The sequence below is a fragment of the Monodelphis domestica genome, chromosome 2, assembly GCF_027887165.1.
Source record: "Monodelphis domestica isolate mMonDom1 chromosome 2, mMonDom1.pri, whole genome shotgun sequence".
NCBI classification, from domain to species: Eukaryota; Metazoa; Chordata; class Mammalia; order Didelphimorphia; family Didelphidae; genus Monodelphis; species Monodelphis domestica.
The window spans coordinates 135,957,158-135,981,599 of record NC_077228.1 but is presented as its reverse complement, the minus strand read 5'-3'; the positions used below and the strand labels follow the sequence as shown (position 1 = coordinate 135,981,599).

Below are 24,442 nucleotides of genomic sequence, written 5' to 3'. Positions count from 1 at the left end.
CCCAAGATGTCCCATCTCCAGCCTTGGCTCACTATCTATTGGGCCACTTCGCTGCCCCTCAAGATAATTCTTTTCTTTAACTAAGACTGGATAGCTACGTGGCACAGTGGATAGAGTCCTGGCCAGATTATTTAATCCTGTTTTCCTTGGTTTCTTCATTTGTAAAACGAACTGGAGAAGGGAATGGCAAAACCAATCTAATATTTTTGCCAAGAAAACACCAGATGGGGTCGTGAAGGGTTGAACACAACTGAAGTGACTCAACAAGAAGCACATCTGCTGCCTTTTGATGTAAAAGTCCCGGGACAGAGATGATAGCAAATTGGACAAATTACATTACTTCAAGGACCAGCAATGTGAAGGACTCCATCTCCCTGTGTCTATGAGAGGCTCCCGTGGCTGTAGGAAATTGTGGACTTGAGTCTCTGGGGTTTCCCCAAGTCATGACCCAATGGCGGATCTTCTGATGAGGAACCTTCCCAAAGGCAGTGAGGCTGGCCCTCCAAGGAGAGCAGGGCTAACTATATCTGCAGGGCTCACCACCATGTCATGGGAAAGCCATGGGAGAAGGACAGGAGTGGGTTTTGCGGGAAGTCTTACAAAACCAGTCTCCAAAGAGTAGTCACCATTAGGTGATAGATGGGTATATGGGTACATTCACGTACACCAACAGCTACTTAGCCAGTGTATATAGGTCCTGATCCTTAGATATCACTTCATATAGTTGGAAATTCTTGAATCCCTAAAACTACATTACCCACAATTCCTTTCTGTATTACCCAGAATGCTTTCCCCTTTGTGCACCTTTGAGAGGTCACATAATTGTTTATAAGTTCTGTAGCTCCTCCCTCTTCCTCTCTTCTTTCTGGAGTGGGCTGGATGGTTTAGGTAGCTTTTACTCTACTTGTTATTGATACATTTTATAAAATATAATACTTTAGATATTGAACATTAATTTTAAAATCCACAACTTTAATTTCCATAACCAAAGCCTTCCACATGCTGCCTCAGACACCAGGTTCCTGACTCCAGGACTGATTTCAGTAAGAAAGACTCAGATACCAGAACTCTATCTAGTAAGTACAAGAAAAGTCTGCCCATACCAGATCCAATCTCAGAGAAATATGATCAGAGATAAAAATAGCATTTACTAAGCACCTACTATGTGCCAGGCACAGTGCTAAGTGTTTTAGAATGATTATCTCATTTTATCCTCACAACCCTGGGAGATAGGTGTTGTTATTATCCTTACTTTACTGATGAGGAAACCAAGGCAGAGAGTGCCTGGGGTCACAAAGATAGTGTTTGAGGCTGGATTGGAATTTGGGTTCTTCTTGATTCCAGGCCCAGTACTATTACTACTGTGCCACTCGAGAACCTTAGTCAAAATCTATTATGTGTCCATCCTATGGCTGGCAAACTCCTACCTCCTCTTTTTCTAGTCTTATTGATGCAGAATATTTGTGTGTCTAAGCAAAAAAATCCACTTTCCTTTGTGACTGGATACTTTTTTTTTCCGCCTTACATAATATGCCTTGGCTCCAATCTCCCAAACCCCAGGTCATCCCCATCCACTCTTTACATTTTGAGCTTTAAAACTCATGTTTTTCAGTGGAATTTTTCATTGGTTATGGGAGGGAGGTGGGAGGTGGGGAGAGAAAGAATATGAATCATGTAACCATGGCAAAAAATTTTAAATTAAATAATTAAATAAATAAACAAAAAATCCAACCCATGTTTTATCATGAATAAACTTTCCTTCATTTTAGATCATTTTCTCTTGGGCTCTATCTTTTGGTCCATGCAATTTCGCTCAGAAGATATTGTATCCTTGACTACTCTCTTCAGCATTAAGTGAACCTTCTTACATGCTAGCCTTCTCCTCATTAGACCAAGAAGTTCATGCTTTATCCCTGTCCCTTCTGCTTCCAAACATTCCTTATGCCCTCACTCATCAATTTCTCTTTGGGGGTTTCACTCTATCCATACATACCACTTTGTCCAGATCCTGGTGGCAATTGTCTAGTGGCCCCCAGTTCATTTTCTCTCTTTTCTCAAGGAGTTCACATGTCTTCTTCACCCCAATATTTACTTTTAAACTCAGCGATTTTAATGTATATTATAATGTCTCTCAAACACCTTGGCTTCCTATTTCATCAATATCCTCAATTCCCATGACCTACACCTTTACTCTCCTATTCATCACACAGGGATGGTCATACCTTTGATCTCGCTGTGTCCTCTAGTCTCCACAGAATTACAGAATATGAGAGGTGAAAAGGGACCTCAAATGACATCTCATCCAACCTTGTTATATGAAAGGAATTCCTGCTATATGATGCTTCCAATGAGTGGTTGTCCAACTTCTATTTGGAGATGTCTGAGGAGGGGGAATCCACTATCTCTTTTTTAAAAACCCTTATCTTCCATATTAGAATCAATATTAATGTATTCATTCCAAAGCAGAAGAGCATTAAAGGCTAAGCAATAGAGGTTAAGTGAATTGCCTAAGGTCATAGAGCTAGGAAATGTCTGAGGCCAGATTTGAACCCAGACTATATTTCAGTTTCTTTCTACTATTCATTTTTTTATTTGTAATTCCTTAATGACTAAAATAACTAAATAAATGACTAAATTGGAATGACTAAATAAAATAACTAAAATGGAAAATGACTAAAATGGAAAAATGTTTTACACAATTGCACATGTAAAATCTATATCGGATTGCTTACTGTCTCAGGGAGGTGGGAGGGATGAGAGGGAATAAGGAAAGGAGGGTGGGTGAGGAGGGAGAGAATTTGGAACTCAAAATTAAAAAAAATGTCAAAAATTGTTTTTACATGTAATTGTAGAAAAATAAAATATTATTAAAAACTATTCATGTGTTCCTACTATCCCCTCAATCTATCCTACATTTTCCCTCAAATTCATATACAAAGTCCTAGAATAAAATTATCTGTAGCCATTGCTTCTTTTTTCTCTCCTTTCACTTTTTGGGACTGATTTAATTCTCAATAGATGAAAAATATAATAAGCTATAAAGAAGTATCAAGAGAAAGGAATAATCTATTATAAATTTTATAATTTATATATATAAAATAACCAAGTATCTGATTACCCTAAAAGATCTCTTCAGTATCTTCTCTTCAAATGTGAGACCTCTGAAGTATGTTTCATCCTTGGAATCACTGACTATCTGATGCATAAAATTAACAGAATCCACAGAGATTTTTTTGGATCTTGCATAATTCTGCAGTACAGCCATAAAGAAACCTGTGGTAGTAAAATAGATAACAGTAGTCAATCAATTCAACCAGCATTTTATAAGTGGCTAATATGTACCATATATGAGATATGAAGGATGGATCTTTTCCCCCAACTTGTCTTTCTACGATCATCCTATTTATGCTCCTTTTTTTTTTTTGCCTAGTTGGTTAAATATCTCTAGGTTTACATCTCCTTTTTCTTGATAGTTCCTTTCTCAAAGGAGGAGATCAATCCATGTTACATAGAAAGGTATGGGCCTAGGTCTCAGCTAATTCCTGAAGTTGCTTAAGTATTTAGAGATGAAGAATGGTCCATATTCAAACTGCTATGATCTATGACCGATAGATAGCCACACTGCTGCTGTTGATAGATTTCATAATTCTACTAATGAAACTAATTATTACTGTAACTTTTTGATAGCATGTCAGTGGCATTAAAGACCTGGGATTGCCATCTGGGGTATTTTTCCTATTCACTTGGATGGAGTCCCTAATTTCTCTTCTTAACAGCCCAGAAGACTGATTAAAATTCCACAACTGTAAGCATGATAGTTTCATTCTCCACAGATTTAATTAACCCTGCTAAAGCAGAAATGGATAGTAGAGAGTGGAAAACCAAATTAGGTAGGAGAGAGAGAAGGAAATCACTCAGTTTTCCCTTATGACTTCAGGTTGCCAGGCTTAGACATGGCATGCAAATAGAATGGGGGGATAGGTAGTTAAGCCATTATTATTGATATATGAAAAATCCAAAGGCATCCCACAGGACTGGAAAAGACCAAATATTTCAATTTCAAAACAGGTAAGAGAAGAGAGGATGTCAACCAGAGATCGGTGAGCTTGAGTTGGATTCCTGGTAAAATCCTAAAATGTATTGCTAAAGGGATGGCTAGTGAGCATTGAGAAAGGAAAGAAGTGGTCATGAAGAACAAGAACAGGTTATATTAAACTAGCTTCCTTTTTTGATAGAGTAATGAAACTGGTAGGTCAAGGGAATTCTACAGATAGAATTTATCTGGATTTTAGCAAAACATTTGACAAAATCATATTGCTCTTGTGAACAAGATGGACAAATGTAGCCTAGACCAGAGGCTGGCAAACTATATAGCCAGTAGGCCAAATCTGTTTTTTTTTTTTTTTAATATCCCTTGAAAAAAGAATACTTTTTAAATATTTTATTTAAAAATGCATTTAATTACATACAAATAGGCAGTTTATATTTAAATTAGAATATTATCATATTGCTTGTTTTAAAATAAAAAGAGGCAGCAAGGCATAAAGTCCTCTCAGTTGAGAAGACCAAAGCAAAGAGAATTTAAGTGACATCCTTAGTTAGGATCACAGAGTCAGTAAGTGTCTGAGGTAAAATTTGAACTCAGGTCTTTCTGCCTCTAGGGTCAGCACTTTATGTGCCTCTAGCTGCCTCTAAGCATTTATATGCCTTCATGAAGCACTTATTTTGTGACAGGTGCTGTGATAAATTCTAGGGAAACAAAGATAACAGCAAAGCAGTTCCTGCCTTCTAGAAGTTTATATTCAATTCAAATATGGAATGAACCTGTACATACATATATAAGTATATGTAAAACAGATACAAGGTAACCTGAAGTGCAGAGATGTATTAGAAGGTTGGGAGACCAAAGGAAGCCTCTTGAATAAAGGGGTGCTTGAGTTGAATATAAAGGAAACCAGATATTATGAGATTTGCCTCTAGCTTTCCCAGAACCTGGTGGAAGGGTAGAGTCAGGAATATTGACAGTCCTACTGACAATGCTCTTTCTCCCAAGTCACTTTTCTGATTTTGGACCACAGGACCATGGCCAGTCCCCTTTTAGAGAATCTTTCAAGACACTTGAGTCCTGGACACCAGCACCACCGGGAGCCTACTCCCACACCCACTCTCACCATGTTGTTGTTATCTAGATACAGCCCTTCTCCCTTCTTTAGAGGAATATAAATATTAACACTGATGCTTTACATTCCAGTTAGCTAGCTGTGTATTTTCATTTAATAAACAAACAAATAATAAATGTAAATTAAAAGAAAAATTCCTGATCTTGAGATTGTTTTTTTGTGTGTTTTTTTTTACCCTTCAGAAAAATTCCTGCGGGGAGACAAAGCCTATGTCATGATGCCCCAGTTAGGTTTCTAACCTCTCATTCTTAGGTTGAAGGATTCTCCTTTTAAAATGAAATTACACTTGGGTAGAATAGTCTAAGAAACCATGAGCAACAAAAAACCCATTGACTAGATGCATATTAGTATAGAGAGTCCCAGAATGATTGGTTTGAAAGGGAGAGAGAAAGGGGAGAGGGAGCCATATGGGTGTGGGCAGTAGGATCAGGAAAGGATAGGCTCTGGTGGAGAACATAAATGGGAGGGAAAATGAGTGCCTGAAGGGGATGTGTGGTCACCTAAAACCAACTGCTAGCTTCACAATTTCACCTAGGGCTAGCCCCAGGTTCCTACCTTGTGGGAAGAAGAAAGCTGGAAGCCAGAATCGGGAGGGAAAAGAGCTAACAACTCGGACTTTTTCTTCTTCATTTCCGTATTGTTTTCCCCGAAATGGAAAGAAGCGCTTCCAAGCTGAAGTCAGTTTAGAATACCTGATGGTGGGCATAGAATAAGCTTTGAGACGGCTGATGTTACAACAACTTTCTCAGATTTCTGAGATCTCAATTGAATTAGCTCATTTCTATTCAGTCAATGGCAGAAATAGACTATTTGCAGTAAATATGTTTTGGTGGGTGCTGGAGAACTTTAAAAAGACCTGGTCCTTGTTCTTATGGAGCTTAAAGTAAAGTAGGAGAGTATGACGCAAACGTCATCAACACAAGACAGAGTACAGGCTAAATGAACCAGATAGGTACTAAACATAGTTCCTTCCCTTTAGAATGTAAGCATCCCGAGGGCAGGGACTGTTTCATTTTTGTCTTGGTATTCATGGTATATACCACAGCATACTACATGCAGAAAGTGCAGGATAAACACTTCTCAAATTTTTGCAATCTCCTCTTAATCCCTTCTTCTTTTATTTCAGTATCTCTCAACTCAAGCTACCTATCTTTTACACTTCACAGAGGCAAAGTATTTTATAACTACGAAGCTTATGAAGGAAAAAAAGGTAGTTATCATGGGGTAAAGAGTATTTTCTGTGCATGACTCCACTAGAAAACCTTAGCAGCCTTCTCTGCCTCTATCCCTGAGGGCATTTTTGTTGGGGGTCTCAGTCTGTAGAGGGGGATTTTACAGGTAGTGACCAATACATTTAGTTTAAGGGAGTCTAAATATTTGTAACTGAAATTAGGGTGGCTATAAAACATTTTCACTTCATGCCATGAATCAATGGTAGTAGAAGGATGAACTTATAATGCCATTAACCTTGTGAAGCAGTGGTATTTCTAAAGGATCCCCATGACTTATTAGAGCCAGGTGGCACTTTCTGCAGGAAGTGTTTCCTAGTTCTTTCTGCTGCTTTCCCTCTAAGGTTACCATCTACACTGTACATATCTATAAATATCCCTGAAGGCAGGGACTCTTTTTACTTTTGTTTTGTAACTCTCTTGACACATAGTAGGTGCCTAATAAATAAATGAATCCCTGTTTACTGACTGATGGGAAGATAATAGGGTCATAGTATTATAAAGGTACTCTATGTTTATGTGTTACACAAAAACACAAACAAAAGAGTACATAAATAAAACTTTGAGGTCTCCTTGGGTCCAGGAACTTATCTGGCTGGTCTAACTCCAAGCAAGCAAGACTAAGCTAAAAATACCCAAGAGAAAGGGACCCAAACAACAGTCAGGAAGACATGCACAAATATTCTTTGATTCACTTCTTGTCTCTGTAGGTTACAGTAGTGCTGCAATAGCTCCAGTTTCTTTCCTACTCCTATTCTAGTTCCTCAGCTGGGATCTGTAAGCATTATCCTTCCCATAATTGCTCAGTTCTAATAATAATAATAGATAGTGTTTATATAGTGCTTTAAGGCTGGCAAAGAACTTTACAGATGTTAAATCAATCATTCCTCATAATTCTATAAGATATTATTCTTCCCATTTTACAGTTGAGGAAACCAAGGAGCAGAGAAACTTGGGGACAAGTAAGCAAAGTAAGATTCAAACTCAGATATTCAAGACTCCAAGACTTGTGCTCTATTCATTGTGCCATCTCACTATTCCTCTTGCCCCTATTATATGTCCCATTTATAAGACTCCTTCTTGCTTCTAAGGAAGTTAAAGCACAGAATAAGAAGAGGTAGAACACATATGTCTGGTATTCATCCAGGCGGGCCAAAGCAGAAGCCATATTAGTCCTGCAGTCTTTCCTTCAACTCCAGAGTTTGGTAGAAGTTGCCTTTCCCCCTCTGCTTTGGATTGAGAGCTCCCAAAAGTGGTCCTTTCTGACACCCTTAACCTTTGAGAGAGCATGAAGGAGTAAGACAGCTAACTCAAGGTTCCTTTTCTTTCCAGGAAAATTGTGGGACAGGGATGGAATGCCTTCATTGAGCACACCACTGACAAGTCCCAATCTTTGGCAATGCAAAATGCATTGAGCTTCCATCCTCTTCCACAGGCTCGAATTACCTCAGCACAGCCAATAGTGCCAAGAAAGAGTGGCCAAACTTGTGAAAATGGATGGATTTCCTACTACTACAGATTATCTTGCTCCCAGTGTTTAGTCTCATCGACTGAGCTTGCTTAAAGCATGTGGTGATAGATGGGGAACCAAGGAAAATTTTAAAGGTTCATTCTAGCAAGCTGCAGGTTTGGATCTTTCCTCAAGGAATCTTGGTATTTCTGTTATTAGGAAGAGGGCTAGCTAGTCTTCTATTCTTCCATGGAGCAAGGGGAACACCATTTTTGCTGTTGTTGTTGTGTAATTTTTCAATGGTGTCTGACTCTCCATGATCCCTTTTGGGGTCTCCTTGGCAAAGAGAGTGGAAGGGTTTGCCATTTGCTTCTTGCGCTCATTTTATATATGAAGAAACTGAGGCAAACAGGGTTGAGTGACTTGGCCAAGGTCACACAGCTATTAAATATCTGAAAGCAGATTTAAACTCGGGAAAATTAGTTTTCCCGATTTCAGGCCCAGCTCTCTATCCACTGCACCACCCAGCTGCCATCATGAATGCCATATGGATCTGGAAAGCAGGAATGACGAGAAGAGTGACACTTGGAATATACAACTTCAGGGCTAGAACAGGTCTGAGGGGGAAAAGAGATACCTACACTTAAAGATTTAAACACCAATGTCTGTGCCTGGCTTTATGTTTTACTTATATATCAAAGAGTACTGAGAAAATTGTCCTCACTTCCACTAATGTCAAATGCCATCCTTTGGCTAGGAAATGTACTAAACAGTATTAAAATTATTATGCAAGAGAGTTAGCTAGCTTATAAAGTTATTATCAGTTGTTTCTACCTTAGTCAGTCAACTAATCAGGCCCTAAGCTTTCTGGAACAGGTTTTTTATTTTATTTATTTAATTTTCTTTTTAATTGAAAAATTTTACTTAATTAATTTAGAATATTTTCCCATGGTTACATGATTCATGTTCTTTCCTCTCTCTCCCTTCCCCCCTGTAGCCAGTGAGCAATTTCACTGGGTTTTACATGTGTCATTAATCAAGACCCATTTCCATATTATTATGTCCCCATTGACCCATGTGATAAAGTAGTTGCTTTTCTTCTGTGTTTCTACTTCTACAGTTCTTTCTCTGGATGTGAATATCGTCGGGAACAGGTTTTTTAAAGTAGAAGGAAACTGGTGAGAAAGTGGAAGGGCCCTGGGTTCTTAGATGGTATCAGGGCAGAAAGAAGATATAGGAAGAGCTGGATCCAACAACTTTGCTCAGTTCTAATGATATGAGGAAGATATGTTCATCTTGTGACAATTCTGGAGCTGGCTCAGCTCCTTTTCTTTCAATTATGTGTCAAGTCTAATTTTTACTTTGTGAGAAAATTTTATTCAATTGTGGGAATCAATTGTTGCATTATTTGAACTCACCTCTGCATGGTTGGGAAGCTGGACCACCTCTCCATGGCACAATAGAGACCCATAACTAAGGACCTAGAGTATGCTGTCCAGAACCCAATCAGATTCAAAGAGGAATGTCTAATTTTCATAATTTTATATCTCAAGCAACTCATATGTTTTATCTGAAGATTGGCCTTGTACTTGTTACTCTTTCCATGTTTTCTTTTTTTAGCCCTTACTTTCTGTCCTAGTAACAAAGAAGGACAAGGGCTAGGCAAACAGAGTTAAGTGACTTGCCTAGAGTCACACAGCTAGGAAGTGCCAGGTCCTCTTGACTCTAAGTGTGGCTCTCTTCCATTTTCCAGTGATTTGAGTATAGGTACTTGTGTTGAATGGAACACCTCTTTTTCTGATTTCAGGGAATTACATCTGTTTGTTCTGCTCCCTCCCATCTTGGAAAGACTAATATTTTCTTCAATTAGAAATCAGATTAACTAATTTTGTATACTGGTTAATTGTTTTCTATTAATCTTTCTTATTTGATTATTTTAATGCATGAAATTTTTTCTATTCAAGGCACAGTGCCAAAGTTGAGGACTGGTCTTGATATATTATTATTCAGTTGGTATGCTTTGCTTAATAAATTGATATGTTTGGATGCTTGAACTCTTTTTCCCTCAGTCACCCACCACAAAACCTTAAAGTGTGATATAAATGTTACTTACTTTTTATCATTTGAAGAAGTAACATCTTTATATTGTCTTTTTAATTTTATATTATGTACTTAAAATTTCTTTGTATATTTTAAAAATTCTTTGCTAAACAAGATGGTTCTCTTAAAGGGGAAGCAGGGCAGGTAAACAGGATAATGTATAGAGATGAGATATCAATAACAGTTAAATAAACATCTATGGTAAGATATCAACAACAATTAATAAACATCTATGACACGCAGTGTGGCATAATGGATAGGAAGACCTGGGTGGAGGTGCCTCCTGCATAAATATTGGTGGCATGATGCTGATCAAGTCGCTTTTAGAGTTTTATTGTTTGTGCCAACTTTCTAAGACTTAAGAGTAACAAAAGTTTCATGGTGCCTCAGTAGAGGGAGTTTCCTCATCTGGGAGTTCCCTTTAGGAATAAAATCATAAGATCAGTTCGTAACACTAAAAAGAGAGATGTTGCAATTTTTATGTTATACTTTTATTAATCCAGCTACTTTGATTATGGGATAATATCTTTATTTTCCACTTTTGACAAGTTTTAAAATAGATAAGCTTATAATTTTAGGTTTCCATATTCTTAGAATTAGTGAGAGTTTAGATAATTAAAAATGCTTTCCATTCTCTCATTTTCCTATGAAAAGCTCGCCAAATCTAGTTTTGAGTAATAAAATACTCTGGTCCCCTTAGCTGCCAAAATGGATCTTTAGAAAGGTGGGCTAGGTATACCTGCCTTATTTCCCTGGAGGTTCACAATGCTTACTGAATTCCTGCTTAAAATGGGGGTCTCCATTGTTCTAAATTGGCATTTGTCATTCAGGATTGTTCAACTCTTCTTGACCCCATTTGGGGTTTTCTTGGAAAAGCTACTGGAAAGGTTTGTAATTTCCTTCTCCTGCTCATTTTACAGATGAGGAAACTGAGGCAAAAAGGGTTAAGTGACTTGCCCAGGGTCATCCAGCTAGTTAGTGTCTGAGGCTGGATTTGAATGCAGGAAGATCCATTTCCCTGACTGCAGGCTTACCATTCTAACCACTGTGCCACTTAACTGCCAAACTGACATTTGTCTAGACCTGAAAAAATTTTAGATCCCAGAGATTTGCATCTCAACAAGAATTTTCCAGTTAACCTGCTTCCCATACCGATGTTGTATAGCATCGTAGGCCAGTTTTGCCCATTTCCTGATGAAATCCAGTCGCTGGATGAGAAAGGTGATCCAGGAAGACAACAGCTTTCCAGTACTAAAGGAAGAAGTCTATTGGGATTGAGAGACATAGACATCAGATTAAAATTTTTTTTTTAATTTTAATTTTTTAAACCCTTACCTTCTGTCTTAGAATCAACACTGTGTTTTGGTTCTAAGGCAGAAGAGTGGTAAGGACTAGGCAATGGGGGTTAGGTGACTTGCCCAGGGTCTCACAGCTAGGCAGTGTCAGGCCAGATTTGAACCCAGGACCTCTCATCTCTAGGTCTGGCTCTCAATCCACTGAGCTACTCAGGTGCCACCCCCCTTTAAAAATTTTTTTTAAAAGCATAACGTCTATAATGATGAAGTACTTCATTGCAAACTCTAATAATAGGTGCTAGTGTCAGAGAGGGAGAAATCACTATAGGAAGCCATTCCTGCCTCAGGTACTTACTGATGTGTGACTCAAGTGACTCACCCTGGCAGATAGTTTTAAATCTATTTTATAGCCTTTGGAGAAGTGACTATGTCTAGGGTTAGAATACTAGTAAGTGGCAAAAGTTTTCGGACTCTCAGTTTAGTCTTTTAAATAGTTTAAGCGTGGCAGGTTCTCATCATAGTCATAGTCATAGACTATTAGAGGAAGAGAACTATAGCAATTTTTCAGGACAACCCCTTATTTTTACAGATGAGGACACTGAGGCTGGAGGGCTGAAGGAACTTGGCAAAAGTTGCAAAGCTATTTCTGAGAATGTCTATTGTTCCCTTTCCTTGTAGAGATCAATATGCTGCTATAATTGTTGTTGAGTTGTTCCCGTCTTATCTGATTCTTCCTAACCCCATTTGATCCTCCCCCCTCCCAAGATCCTAGAGTGGTTTGCCATTTCCTTCTCCAGCTCATTTTACAGATGAGGAAACTGAAGCCAACAGGGTTAAATGACTTGCCCAAAGTCACACAGTTAGTAAACATCTGAAGATGTATTTGAACTCAGGTCTTCCTAACTCCAGATCCAGCACTCTATCTGCTTCCCTATGCTATAATTGCTTTTTCCTTATTAGAAAGTAATTCTTCATTTCAAGAGACTGGGTGTTCATTACAGTTTTCCTATTCTTGCTTTAGTCATAATTAGCACAATCCCACAATCCATTACTTTAAAAGAGGAGGTAGAACTCTGCACTTTGAAGAATGTTAAGAAGAGCTTACAGTTGTCCAGGGAACTCACCGTAATGATTTATGTCAGTGGTGTCAGTCAAATAGAAAGGGGATGGGGCATGAGAGGAGGCACTAAATTATACCAAAGCATCTCTGTGGGCTGCATAATAACTTAGAAAACATGCTAACATTCTGTAGGCTCTACTGTATTTTTATTTATTTTGTTAAATATTTCCTTAGTTTGGAACACCAGGGCATGTTTGACACCTTTGATGGAAGTTGCTGATGAGAATAATAACGTGTCCAAAACCAAGCTTGGGAAACAACTGCTAATATGGTTTTTTTAAAGGAGGAAATGTGATTGCCTATCAATGTGCTACCTGTCAGAAGAATGCAGAATATGTTAACAATGATCACATGTGAAAAGAGAATAAGAATATTGGTGAAGATTAAAGGAGAAGGACTGAAAGAGTATTTTAACTCATTGGTTTTAAGTAATTTAAAACAAATTGTTATTGAGCAGGTTTAACTTGCTGATTTTACTATTAACAAAAACAAAAACAAAATAGATATCGCACGATCCAAGGACTATCCTGAGCATATCAAATATTTTCCCAGAGTTGGCACAAACATGATTTCATGGGAAGGTCAATGTGTTGATTAGAAGTCATGTTGACATGCAAAGAGAACACTGATTTTTATTTATGTAGCCTGAATCCAAAGTTCTTTAAATAGAAAACTATGTGCCACTCACCTGCCATAAGTCAGGCACCTTGTTATTAATGAGACAATCACAGACATCCTCCAGTTTCTGGTTGAAGGCAGCTTCACCTTTGACAGCATTCTGGAGGTCTTTCAGAGATTGGTGGATCAAGGCTAATAACTTATTAAATCGAACAATTTCTTGACTTAGGAATGTTATTAAGGCAGAATTAAGGAGGGGATCGTAATCTGGTTTTTAAAAAAGAGAAGGCATTATTATAATATCTTATAGAGAAAGAAAAAGGCAGAGACATAAAAAAGACAAAAAAAAAGAGACGTCAAAAGTTAGGCTAATCAAGGTAGGTATTTTTAGAGATCTTGAAAAGTGTTTAAATGAGAGACAAGCTACTGTGAAAGGCAGGAAATGTTAGATCTTGGTTGTAGAATATTTAAATGGCGAATTTATCATAGGAGATGATGTAACTCAGGACTTTATATCCATATTCATTGAAGACAGCAGTTACAAGACTGAAAATACTTAGGCAGCAGACAGGAAAGCAAAAATCCCAAAGGGAGCTCATAAACACCTAGTAATTTGTAGTTTATAACATGACTTCCTCAGAATAGTCCTGAAAAGTATATAAGCATTATAAGTATCATTTTATAGATGGGAAATCTGTGTTTCAAAGAGTGACTTGTCCACAGGCAGACAGCTTTTCTCCATCTTCATTTAGCAGCACATGTATAGAAATCTAGGCAAAGAATAGTAGGAGTATCCTGAGGCTGGGGCTTCTCAGGGCACAATCAGAAGCCATAGACTAAAGAGAGGAATATAATGGTAGAGTGAAGACTTGGACCTCCGTTTTTTGATTCTAGAATTGGCATGTATTCCATTGATCTACATGAGCTCTCCTTATATAGTGCTTTGAAATTTGAAGTGAAATCAGGGCATAGGAACTATTCCCATGTTGGAGAATAACTCTGCTCTTTTATTTTATTTTTCTTTTTAAACTTTATTTGGACAAAAGCAACTAGAGTTTCTGGGCTGAAATTAATTACTCCCTTTCACTACTCCTCACCCCATTTACTACCCTCATTCCTGAAAAGAGCCAGAGCCCTTCTAGGTGCAGGATTGGTCCTTAAATAGACCAATCCCATGCCTGGAAGTGGGGGCGTGGTCTCGTCCTAACACAGGATTGGTCCATTCAGGACCAGTTCCACACCAGGAAGCCTAGGCGTGGTCCCTCCTCCAGCATGGGATTGGTTGCCAGGAAGTAGGAGGGAGGGACCCCTGGGGCATGCTGGGAAATACAGTCCCTGGCCAGGATGCAGTTTGAAACTCACCCTACTATATAGCATGTTATGTCTAACTCTATTCTTTTAGAGTTTGCCCACGCTGTATCCGTATTGATAATGAAAATACCAAGCTTTGTTATAATAAGAATAGTGGGGAGGAGTTGTGCTCTTCTCTGCATTATTATTCATGCTGATTCTCTCCCAAACACATACAGAGGTTCTCAGCCTACTCACTCTTCCAGATCTACTCCACTATACCTCAGTCACACACAAGGATGGTTATAACCCACAAATGCACCATATCTCTGGGTTCAAGATTCAAAATGTCTTCACCTAATCCTAATCGAGACTTTTCTACCTCTCTGCTTTACATTCCTCTTTTTTCTTTCTCTATCTCTCTCTGCTTTACATTCCTTTTTACATTCCTTTTTTTCTACACTCTGACCTTCAATTCCTTGACCCTTCATTTCTCTTCCAGATCATCAACCCTGGACTATCCACATTCTCCTATTTTTCCTCTCTTGATGTCTTGGTGAACCAGTCCAACTCTACATTCTACTCCATTCTTGAGCCTATGGCCGTTATAAAATCTTCAGTTGTGGCCTGAAAAGCCCCAACCAGAGATTATTTCCATTATTTGCTGCCTTAATTGTGCTTCTAAATGAAGGTGGGGAAAATCACCTAACTGTTCTGATAGGGTCCATCAAATTTATGTTACACAACTTCAACTGGACCCTCATTACTGTTAGGCTATCCTGTGCCTCCCTAATGAACTCACTATCACAGCGAGTCTTCCAAACCTTTCTTTCTATCCCTCCTTAAGCCTCCTAAGCCTTGCCCTCCCCTCACTCTTTCATCTGAACTTTGCTTCCTACTTCACAGAGAAAGCTGAGGCCAATCACTCCCTCCTCTCCCTTGTTCTTCATCTCAAATTACTCAGATGCTTTCTGCCACTATTGTCTCCCTCACCTCTGACTCCCAGGAAGAGGTAGTGTTACTTTTCACCCAAGCTTACCCTTTTATATGCAAAAGAGATCTCATTCCATCCTGGCTTCCCCAACAAATTACCCCTCTATAATCCTCACTCTGTCATTTATCTTCAGTCTCTCTTTATCTACTAGCCTCTTCCCTATAGCCTACAAACTTGTCCCCATTTCCTCCTTCCACAAAAAATCCTCACTTGATCTTTCTATCTCTGCTATTGTCTTTTGTCTCTTCTGCCCTGTGGCCAAACTCCTTGAGAAGATTATCAACAGCTGATACTCCATTTTCTCTCTTCTCATTCCACCAAAACTGACCTCTCAACAGTTTCCAATAATTTCTTGATTGCCAAAAGGTTCAGGCATCTTGGCTGAGCCCTTTGGAGTTCAGGCTGATTCTTTCCTCCTTACTCTTCAAAAAAACCTTATCTTCCTAAAGCCTCTGGTCTTCCTCCTGGGACTGGCTAGTGGGGAGAAAATCCTACACCCTTTTCCTTCTTCTTTCTTCTTAATTTCTTTCCACTATATCAATTAAATCACCATAAATTTTCCAGCTGACTTGGTTATATTTCTTTTATATTTGGGATATCCATGGCGACCAAATAATTAGCATAGTTTAGGTCATAACGCTAAATTATCCTTTGTAGTTTTGGCTGACCACCTCGGTTGTGACGAAATACCCTCCATCTTTTTAACTCTCCTAAATCTTTTCTCTTCTGTGATTATCCCTAAGTTCAGCTTTTAATAGCTTATTTTGATTAGCTGTAGAGGTAAGTAAATTTGGAATTTTTTTCCTCTCTCCTTAAATTAGATAGAATACAGCTGTTTTTCCTGTTTTGTTTTTTTTTTTTAAATCCAAAGACCCATGACTGGGAAAACTGTTTAGCTACAAATCTCCTTTCCCTCAGGGAACAACTACCCCAATTAATCTTAATTAGGAGTGAAGGGGATCTAAAGAGAGTTTTTGGCCTTGCCCTGCTCCCCACATGTTTTGTGAAGCCTGCTAGGAAAATAAATACTCTTAACTACTCTCTCTCTCTCTCTCTCTCTCTCTCTCTCTCTCTCTCTCTCTCTCTCTCTCTCTCTCTCTCTCTCTCTCTCTCTCTCTCTCTCTCTCTCTCTCTCTCTCTCTCTCTCATATATATATATATATATATATACATTCTTTGACATTTATATGGAGGTTGAAGAATTAGGGACATTGAGAAATTCAGCATACCTCCAATTTTTTATATTATTAGGTAATGTCATATTTAATGTCAAAGTACTCCTCAGTACTGTGTTTAGAGATGTTAACATAAAAAAATTTTTTGAAGCTGAAATTAAAAAAAAACATGCAAAATTCCAAAGTTAAAATACAAGCACAATTGGAGAATTAAAAATGTTTCTTACAGGATCAATTGGCAAACATCCATGCCACTAGAAACAGGTCTGGTCCTGATAGACCTGTTTCTGAACCTCTAAATGAGGAAATTTCCTTTCCTGAAATAGAGATGGAAAACACCTTCCCTATAGTTCAGTTAACAGACTGGCTCTCTCATGGTCTGCAAATCTTGGCTGAATTTAATCTCCAAGACCTTTCCCCTGTAATCCCAGTTTCTCATGTTCCTTCTCCTACACAAAACCACATTCCAGCCCAAGGGATATCTCATCCTTCTAGAGAAACTCATCTTAGTCAAACTGACCCACAGGGTTTTATACTAGGAATGCAGGGGTATTGAAATACATTAGGAAAACTATAGGCATGACCATATCGACAACAAAACCAACAGAAACTAAATGATTATCTTAATAGATGCAGAAAAAGCCTTTCACAAAATATAATACCTATAGTTTATAAAAACATTGGAGTAAAAGGATATTTTCTTAAAGTGATTAATGGCATCTATATAAAACCATCAGCAAGCACTATTTTTAATGGAGACAAACTAGAACTCTTCCCAAAAAGATCAGGGATGAAGTTCATTGTCCCCACACCATTTAATATTGTGCTAGAAACCCTAGCTATAGCAATAAGAATAGGAAAAGAAATCAAAGGAATTAGACGAGGCAGTGAGGAAGCAGCACTCTCACTCTTTGTAGATGATATGATGATATACATAGAGAACTCCAGAGAATCAATAGTAAAAATAATGCATAACTTTAGCAAAGTTGAAGGATACAAAATAAACCCATGTAAATCATTAGATTTCTATTTACCACTAACAAAGTTAAACAACAAGAGACAGAATAGGAAATTCCATTTAAAATAACTGTAGACAACATAAAATGCCTAGAGGTATACTTGCCAAAACAAACCCAGCAACTATATGAATATGATTATAAAACAGTTTTCACACAAATAAAGTAGGACCTAAACAATTGGAAAAATAATAGTTGCTAATGGGTAAGCTAAGTCAATATAATAAAAACGACAAATCCTGCCTAAATTAATTTACCAATTCAGTACAATGTCAAACTAACCAAAAGTTATTTCGTAGAACTGGAAAAAAATAACAAAATTAATCCAGAAGAACAAAAGATCAAGAACATCAAGGAAACTAATAGAAAAAAAAATGAATGAAGGAGGTCTAGCTATATCATATGTCAAACTATACAACAGTGTTAATCATCAAAACAATCTGATATTGGCTAAGAAATAGAGTGATCAATGAAATAGGTTAGAAAATCTGAAAATAGTTAATGATTTTTTTTAGAAAAAAACCAAAGATCCAAGCAATTGGGAGAACTCATTATTTTACTAAAATTGCTAGGAAAACTAAAAAGCAATGTAGAAGAAACTAAGGCATTAGACCAAAATACACTGTACACCAAGATAAAGAAAAAAATAAATATTTGATCTATAAATAAATAAAAACATAAACAAAATAGAGGAACACAAAGAAGTGTACCTGTTAGTGGATAAGGGAAGAATTTATAACCAAATGAGATATAGAGAACATAAAAAATGAAATGGATAATTTTGATTAAATTTAGTTTAAGAGATTCTGTACAAACAAAATCAATGCAACAAATATTAGAAAGAAAATAACAAATTGGGAAAAATTTTATAGCAAGTGTTTCTCACAAAGGTCTCATTTCTCAAATATATAGAGATCAAGACAAAGAATACAAAGCATTTCCCAGTTGATAAATGGCCAAAGGATATGAACAGGAAGTTCTCAGATAAAGAAATTCAAACTATCTTTAGTCATATGAAAAAATCCAAATCATTATTTTTTTAAACATTATTTTATTTGGTCATTTTCAAACGTTATTCATTAGAAACAAAGACCCCCTTTTTTTTTCTCCCTCCCCCCCCCCCCCCAGCCCTCCCATTGGCGATGCGTGATTCCTCTGGGTGTCACATGCTTCCTCAACCCGAGCCCATTTCCATGCTATTGGTTTCCGTAGTAGGGTGTTCATTCAGAGTCTCTCCTCGATCATATCCCCTCCACCCCTGTAGTCAAGCTGTTGTCCTTCCTTGGTGTTTTTACTCCCACCATTTGTCCTCTGCTTGTGGGTAGTGTTTTTTTTTTCTCCTTGGTCCCTGCAGGTTGTTCAGGGACATTGCATTGACACTAATGGAAAACTCCATTACATTTGATTGTACCACAGCGTATCAGTCTCTGTGGACAATGTTCTCCTGGCTCTGCTTTTTTCGCTCTGCATAACTTCCTGGAGGTTGTTCCAGCCTCCATGGAATTCCTCCACTTTATTATTCCTTTTACCACAATAATATTCCATCACCAACATATATCATAATTTGTTCAGCCATTCCCCAATTGAAGGGCATCCCATCATTTTCCAATTTTTTGCCACCACAAAGAGCACAGCTATGAATATTCTTGTACAAGTCTTTTTACTTATTGTCTCTTTGGGGTACAAACCCAGCAGTGCTATGGCTGGATCAAAGGGCAGACAGTCTTTTATCACCCTTTGGTCATAGTTCCAAATTGCCCTCCAGAATGGTTGTATCAATTCACAACTCCACCAGCAATGAATTAATGTCCCGACTTTGCCACATCCCTTGGGGATAATGAATCCCCAGCATTCATTACTTTCCTTCACTGTCATGTTAGCCAATCTGCTAGGTGTGAGGTGATACCTCAGAGTTGTTTTGATTTGCATCTCTCTGATTATCAGGGATTTAGAACATTTTTTCATGTGCTTATTGATAGTATTGATTTCTTTAACTGAAAACTGCCTATTCATGTCCCTTGCCCATTTGTCAATTGGAGAATGGCTTGATTTTTTGTACAATTGCTTTAGCTCTTTATAAATTTGAGTAATTAGACCATTGTCTGAGGTTTTTGTTATGAAGATTGTTTCCCAATTTGTTGCTTCCCTTCTCATTTTGGTTACATTGGTTTTGTTTGTACAGAAACTTTTTAATTTGATGCAGTTGAAATTACTTATTTTACATTTTGTGACTCTTTCTGTCTTGCTTGGTTTTAAAGTCTTTCTCTTCCCAAAGGTCTGACATGTATACTATTCTGTGTTCACCTAATTTACTTACAGTTTCCTTCTTTATGTTCAGGTCATTCACCCATTCTGAGTTTATCTTGGTGTAGGGTGTGAAATGTTGATCCAGACCTAATCTCTCCCACACTGTCTTCTAATTTTCCCAGCAGTTTTTGTCAAATAGTGGATTTTTGTCCCCAAAGCTGGGGTCTTTGTGTTTGTCATAGACTATCTTGCTGAGGTCACTTACCCCGAGTCGATTCCACTGATCCTCCTTTCTGTCTCTTAGCCAGTACCAAATTGTTTTGATGACCACTGCTTTATAGTATAGTTTGAGATCTGGGACTGCAAGGCCACCTTCTTTTGTATTTTTTTTTTCATTATTTCCCTGGATATACTTGATCCTTTGTCCTTCCAAATTCACTTTTTTATGTTTTTTTCTAAGTCAGTAAACATTTTTTTTTGGAAGTTCAATGGGTATGGCACTAAATATATCAGTTTGGGTAGGATGTTAATTTTTATTATATTGGCTCATCCTACCCATGAGCAGTTAATGTTTTTCCAATTGCTCAAGTCTAGTTTTAATTGTGTGGAGAGTGTTTTGTAGTTGTGTTCATATAGTTTCTGTGTTTGTCTTGGAAGATAGATTCCCAAGTATTTTATTTTGTCTAAGGTGATTTTGAATGGGATTTCTCTTTCTAATTCATGCTGCTGAGGTGTGTTGGAAATATATAGATATGCTGATGACTTATGTGGGTTTATTTTGTATCCTGCAACTTTGCTAAAGTTGTTGATTATTTTGATTAGCTTTTTTGTTGATTCTCTAGGATTCTTTAAGTCATCATATCATCCACAAAGAGTGATAGCTTGGTCTCCTCATTGCCTATTTTAATACCTTCAATTTCTTTTCCTTCTCTAATTGCTACTGCTAGTGTTTCTAGTACAATGTTAAATAATAGAGGTGATAATGGGCATCCTTGTTTCATTCCTGATGTTATTGGGAATGCATCTAGTTTGTCCCCATTGCAGATGATGTTTGATGATGGTTTTAGATATATACTGTTTATTAGTTTTAGGAAAGAGTATTATAGAATATTATTATTATAGGAGGCTATTTCTATACCTTCTAGTGTTTTTTTTTAAACCCTTACCTTCTGTCTTGGAGTCAATACTGTGTATTGGCTCCAAGGCAGAAGAATGGTAAGGGCTCGGCAATGAGGGTCAAGTGACTTGCCCAGGGTCACACAGATGGGAAGTAGCTGAGGCCAGATTTGAACCTAGGACCTCCCGTCTCTAGGCCTGGCTATCAATCCACTGAGCTACCCAGATGCCCCCTCTAGTGTTTTTAATAGGAATGGGTGTTGTATTTTATCAAAGGCTTTTTCTGTGTCTATTGAAATAATCATGTGATTTTTGTTGGTTTGCTTGTTGATATGGTCAATTATGTGGATGGTTTTCCTAATATTGAACCAGTCCTGCATTTCTGGTATGAATCCTACTTGATCATAGTGAATGACCCTCCTGATTACTTACTGAAGTCTTTTTGCTAGTATCCTGTTTAAGATTTTTGCATCTATGTCCATTAGGGAGATTGGTCTGTAGTTTTCTTTCTCTGTTTTTGATCTACCTGGCTTTGGAATCAGTACCATATTTGTGTCATAAAAGGATTTTGGTAGCACTCCCTCTTTGCTTATTATATCAAATAGTTTGTATAGCATTGGGGTTAGCTGTTCTTTGAATGTTTGATAGAATTCACTGGTGAATCCATCAGGCTCTGAGAATTTTTTCTTAGGAAGTTCTTTGATGGCCTGTTGGATTTCTTTTTCTGATATGGGATTATTTAAGAATTCTATTTCTTCTTCTGTTAGTCTAGGCAATTTATACTTTTGTAAATATTCATCCATATCACCTAGATTGGCATATTTATTGCCATATAATTGGGCAAAGTAGTTTTTAATGATTGCCTTAATTTCCTCTTCATTGGAGGTAAGGTCTCCCTTTTCATCTGTGATACTGTTAATTTGCTTTTTTCCCCTCCTTTTTTAAATTGGGTTGACCAGTACCTTGTCTATTTTATTTGTTTTTTCAAAGTACCAGCTTCTTGTTTTATTTATTAATTCAATAGTTCTATCATTTTCAATTTTATTAATTTCCCCCTTAATTTTTAGGATTTCTAATTTGGTTTTCTTCTGGGGGGTTTTAATTTGTTCGCTTTCAAGTTTTTTGATTTGCATGTCCAATTCATTGATCTCTGCCCTCCCTAATTCATTATTATATGCACTCAAGGATATGAATTTTCCTCTGAGTGCTGCTTTGGCTGCATTCCATAAGGTTTGAAAGGATGTCTCACCATTGTCATTTTCCTCAATGAAATTATTGTTTCTATGATTTTTTCTCTAACTGATTTTGGAGTATCATATTATTTAATTTCCAATTGATTTTTGATTTGGCTCTCCACATACCCTTACTGATCATTATTTTTATTGCCTTATGATCTGAAAAGGTTGCATTAATTATTTCTGCTTTTCTACATTTGTATGGCATGCTTTTATGACCTAGTGTATGGTCAATCTTTGTGAATGTGCCATGTGCTGCTGATTTATTTTTCTCCATATATCTATCAACTCTAATTTTTGTAAGATTTCATTCACCTCTTTTACCTCTTTTTTATTTATTTTTTGATTCATCTTAATTTGATAGTGGTTGGTTCATATCTCCCACTAGTATAGTTTTATCATCTATTTTCTCCTTCAATTATCCTAGTTTCTCCATTAGAAATTTGGGTGCTATACCATTTGGTGCATACATGTTGATTAGTGATATTTCCTCGTTGTCTATACTCCCTTTTATCAGGATGTATTTACCTTCCCTATCCCTTTTAATCAGATCTATTTTTGCTTTGGCTTTGTCAGATATCATGATTGCTACTCCTGCCTTCTTTTTGTCAGTTGAGGCCCAATAGGTCTTACTCCACCCTTTAATTCTGACCTTGTGAGTTTCTGCCCGCCTCATGTGCGTTTCCTGAAGACAACATATGGTAGGGTTTTAGATTCTAATCCACTCTGCTATTCATCTAAGTTTTATGGGTGAGTTCATCCCATTCACATTCAATGTTATGATTATCATTTGTGAGTTCCCCAGCATTTTGATATCCTCCCCTAATTCTGACCTTTCTTCTTTTGCTATTACCTTTTAAACCCATGGTTTATTTTAAATCAGTCCCCCTAGTCACCTCCCTTGTTATGCTTCCCTTTCTAGCCCCTCCCTTTTTGTTCCATTCCCCTCCCCCCTCTCCTGCCCTCTCTTTTTGTGTTCCCTCCCCCCCCCCTTTGTTTTTCCCTTCTCCCTTACCCTGTTGGATAAGATAGAATACAAGATCCCAATGGATCTACATGCTCTTCCCTCTCAGATTGGTTTCACTGAGAGTAAGGTTTTAGTATTACCAATTGGCACTCGTATCCTCTCCTTCTTATAAGAGAATTCTTCCCCTCCCCTTCCCATGTATATCTTTGTGTGACAAATATTGTTCTATTTAATTTATTTCTATTTCTTCCAGTATATCTTAGTACCATCATTGATTCCCCCTTTCCTTTTTCTTTCTTTTTTTCCCCTCCCTCTCTTCCAAATCATGTTAATGCCCCAATCTTTCCCTATGAGTGATTCTTCTGATTAATCTATTAATGCATATAATTTTTGAAAGTTGCACATAACATTTCACCCATATGTTAGTATATATAATTTGATCCAATTGTGGCCCTTATAGATGAGAGTTTGAATAAAAGAAAAAATAAAGCACTTTTCTCCTTTCCCTTTCTTTCATATTTACCTTTTCATGTTTCTCTTGCTCTTTGTGTTTGGATGTCAAACTTTCCACTGAGTTCTGGTCTTTTCTTTATGAATATTTGGAAATCTATTTTGTCGAATGCCCATACTTTCCCCTGGAAGTATATAGTCAGTTTTGATGGGTAGCTGATTCTTGGTTGAAGACCCAGTTCTCTTGCTTTTCTGTATACTGTTTTCCAGGCTTTACGGTTTCTTAGCATGTTTGCTGCTAGGTCAAGTGTGATCCTTACTGAAGTGCCTCTGTATCTGAAGTTTCTCTTCCTAGCTTCTTGTAATATTTTCTCATTAGTTTGAAAGCTCTTGAATTTGGTGATTACATTCCTGAGGGTTGTCTTTTGGGGATTTAGTATAGAGGGTGTTCTATGAACTCTTTTGATTTCTATTTTGGCCCTCTTGTTTGAAAACATTAGGGCAATTCTCTTCTATGATTTCTTGTAGTATGGCATCAAGATTTTTGTTAATCTCTGATTTTTCAGATAGATTCTCAATGACTCTCAAGTTGTCTCTCCTTCCTCTGTTTTTCTTGTCTTTCACCTTGTCAGTGGGATATTTTATGTTTTCTTCTATTTCATTAATTTTTTGACTTTGCTTTATTAATTCTTGCTGTTTTGAAAGATCACATGTTCCAGTTGCTTAATTCTGGTCTTTAAGGACTGGTTTTGCTTTTCAGTTTGGTCTGCCCTTCTGTTAGAGGCTTCCAGCTCTTTCTCCAATTGTGAGATTTTGTCTGTCAGGCTGAAGACCTCTTTTTGAATTTGTCCCCATTTTTCTTACCGGAAGGTTTCCATCTTTTGGATAAGCTTCATTTTGAGTTCTTCCAGAGCTTGTGGATAGTTTCCATTTTTTTGGGCGTGTTATGATTTTATTTGC

General features: G+C 37.4%; 1 protein-coding gene across 2 annotated transcripts in view; it reads right to left on the bottom strand.

Annotated features, from left to right (window-relative positions):
- DNAH14 (dynein axonemal heavy chain 14) overlaps positions 1–24,442 on the bottom strand; it is a 433,094-nt gene that overhangs the window by 4,536 nt on the left and 404,116 nt on the right. For both annotated transcript variants that reach the window (XM_056815999.1, XM_056816000.1), the window contains exons 82-85: positions 13,063–13,259; positions 11,112–11,224; positions 5,736–5,872; positions 3,119–3,273 (exon numbers count right to left, since the gene is read on the bottom strand). In XM_056815999.1, the coding sequence (XP_056671977.1) occupies positions 3,119–3,273; positions 5,736–5,872; positions 11,112–11,224; positions 13,063–13,259 (602 nt within the window). The remainder of the gene's footprint in view (positions 1–3,118; positions 3,274–5,735; positions 5,873–11,111; positions 11,225–13,062; positions 13,260–24,442) is intronic.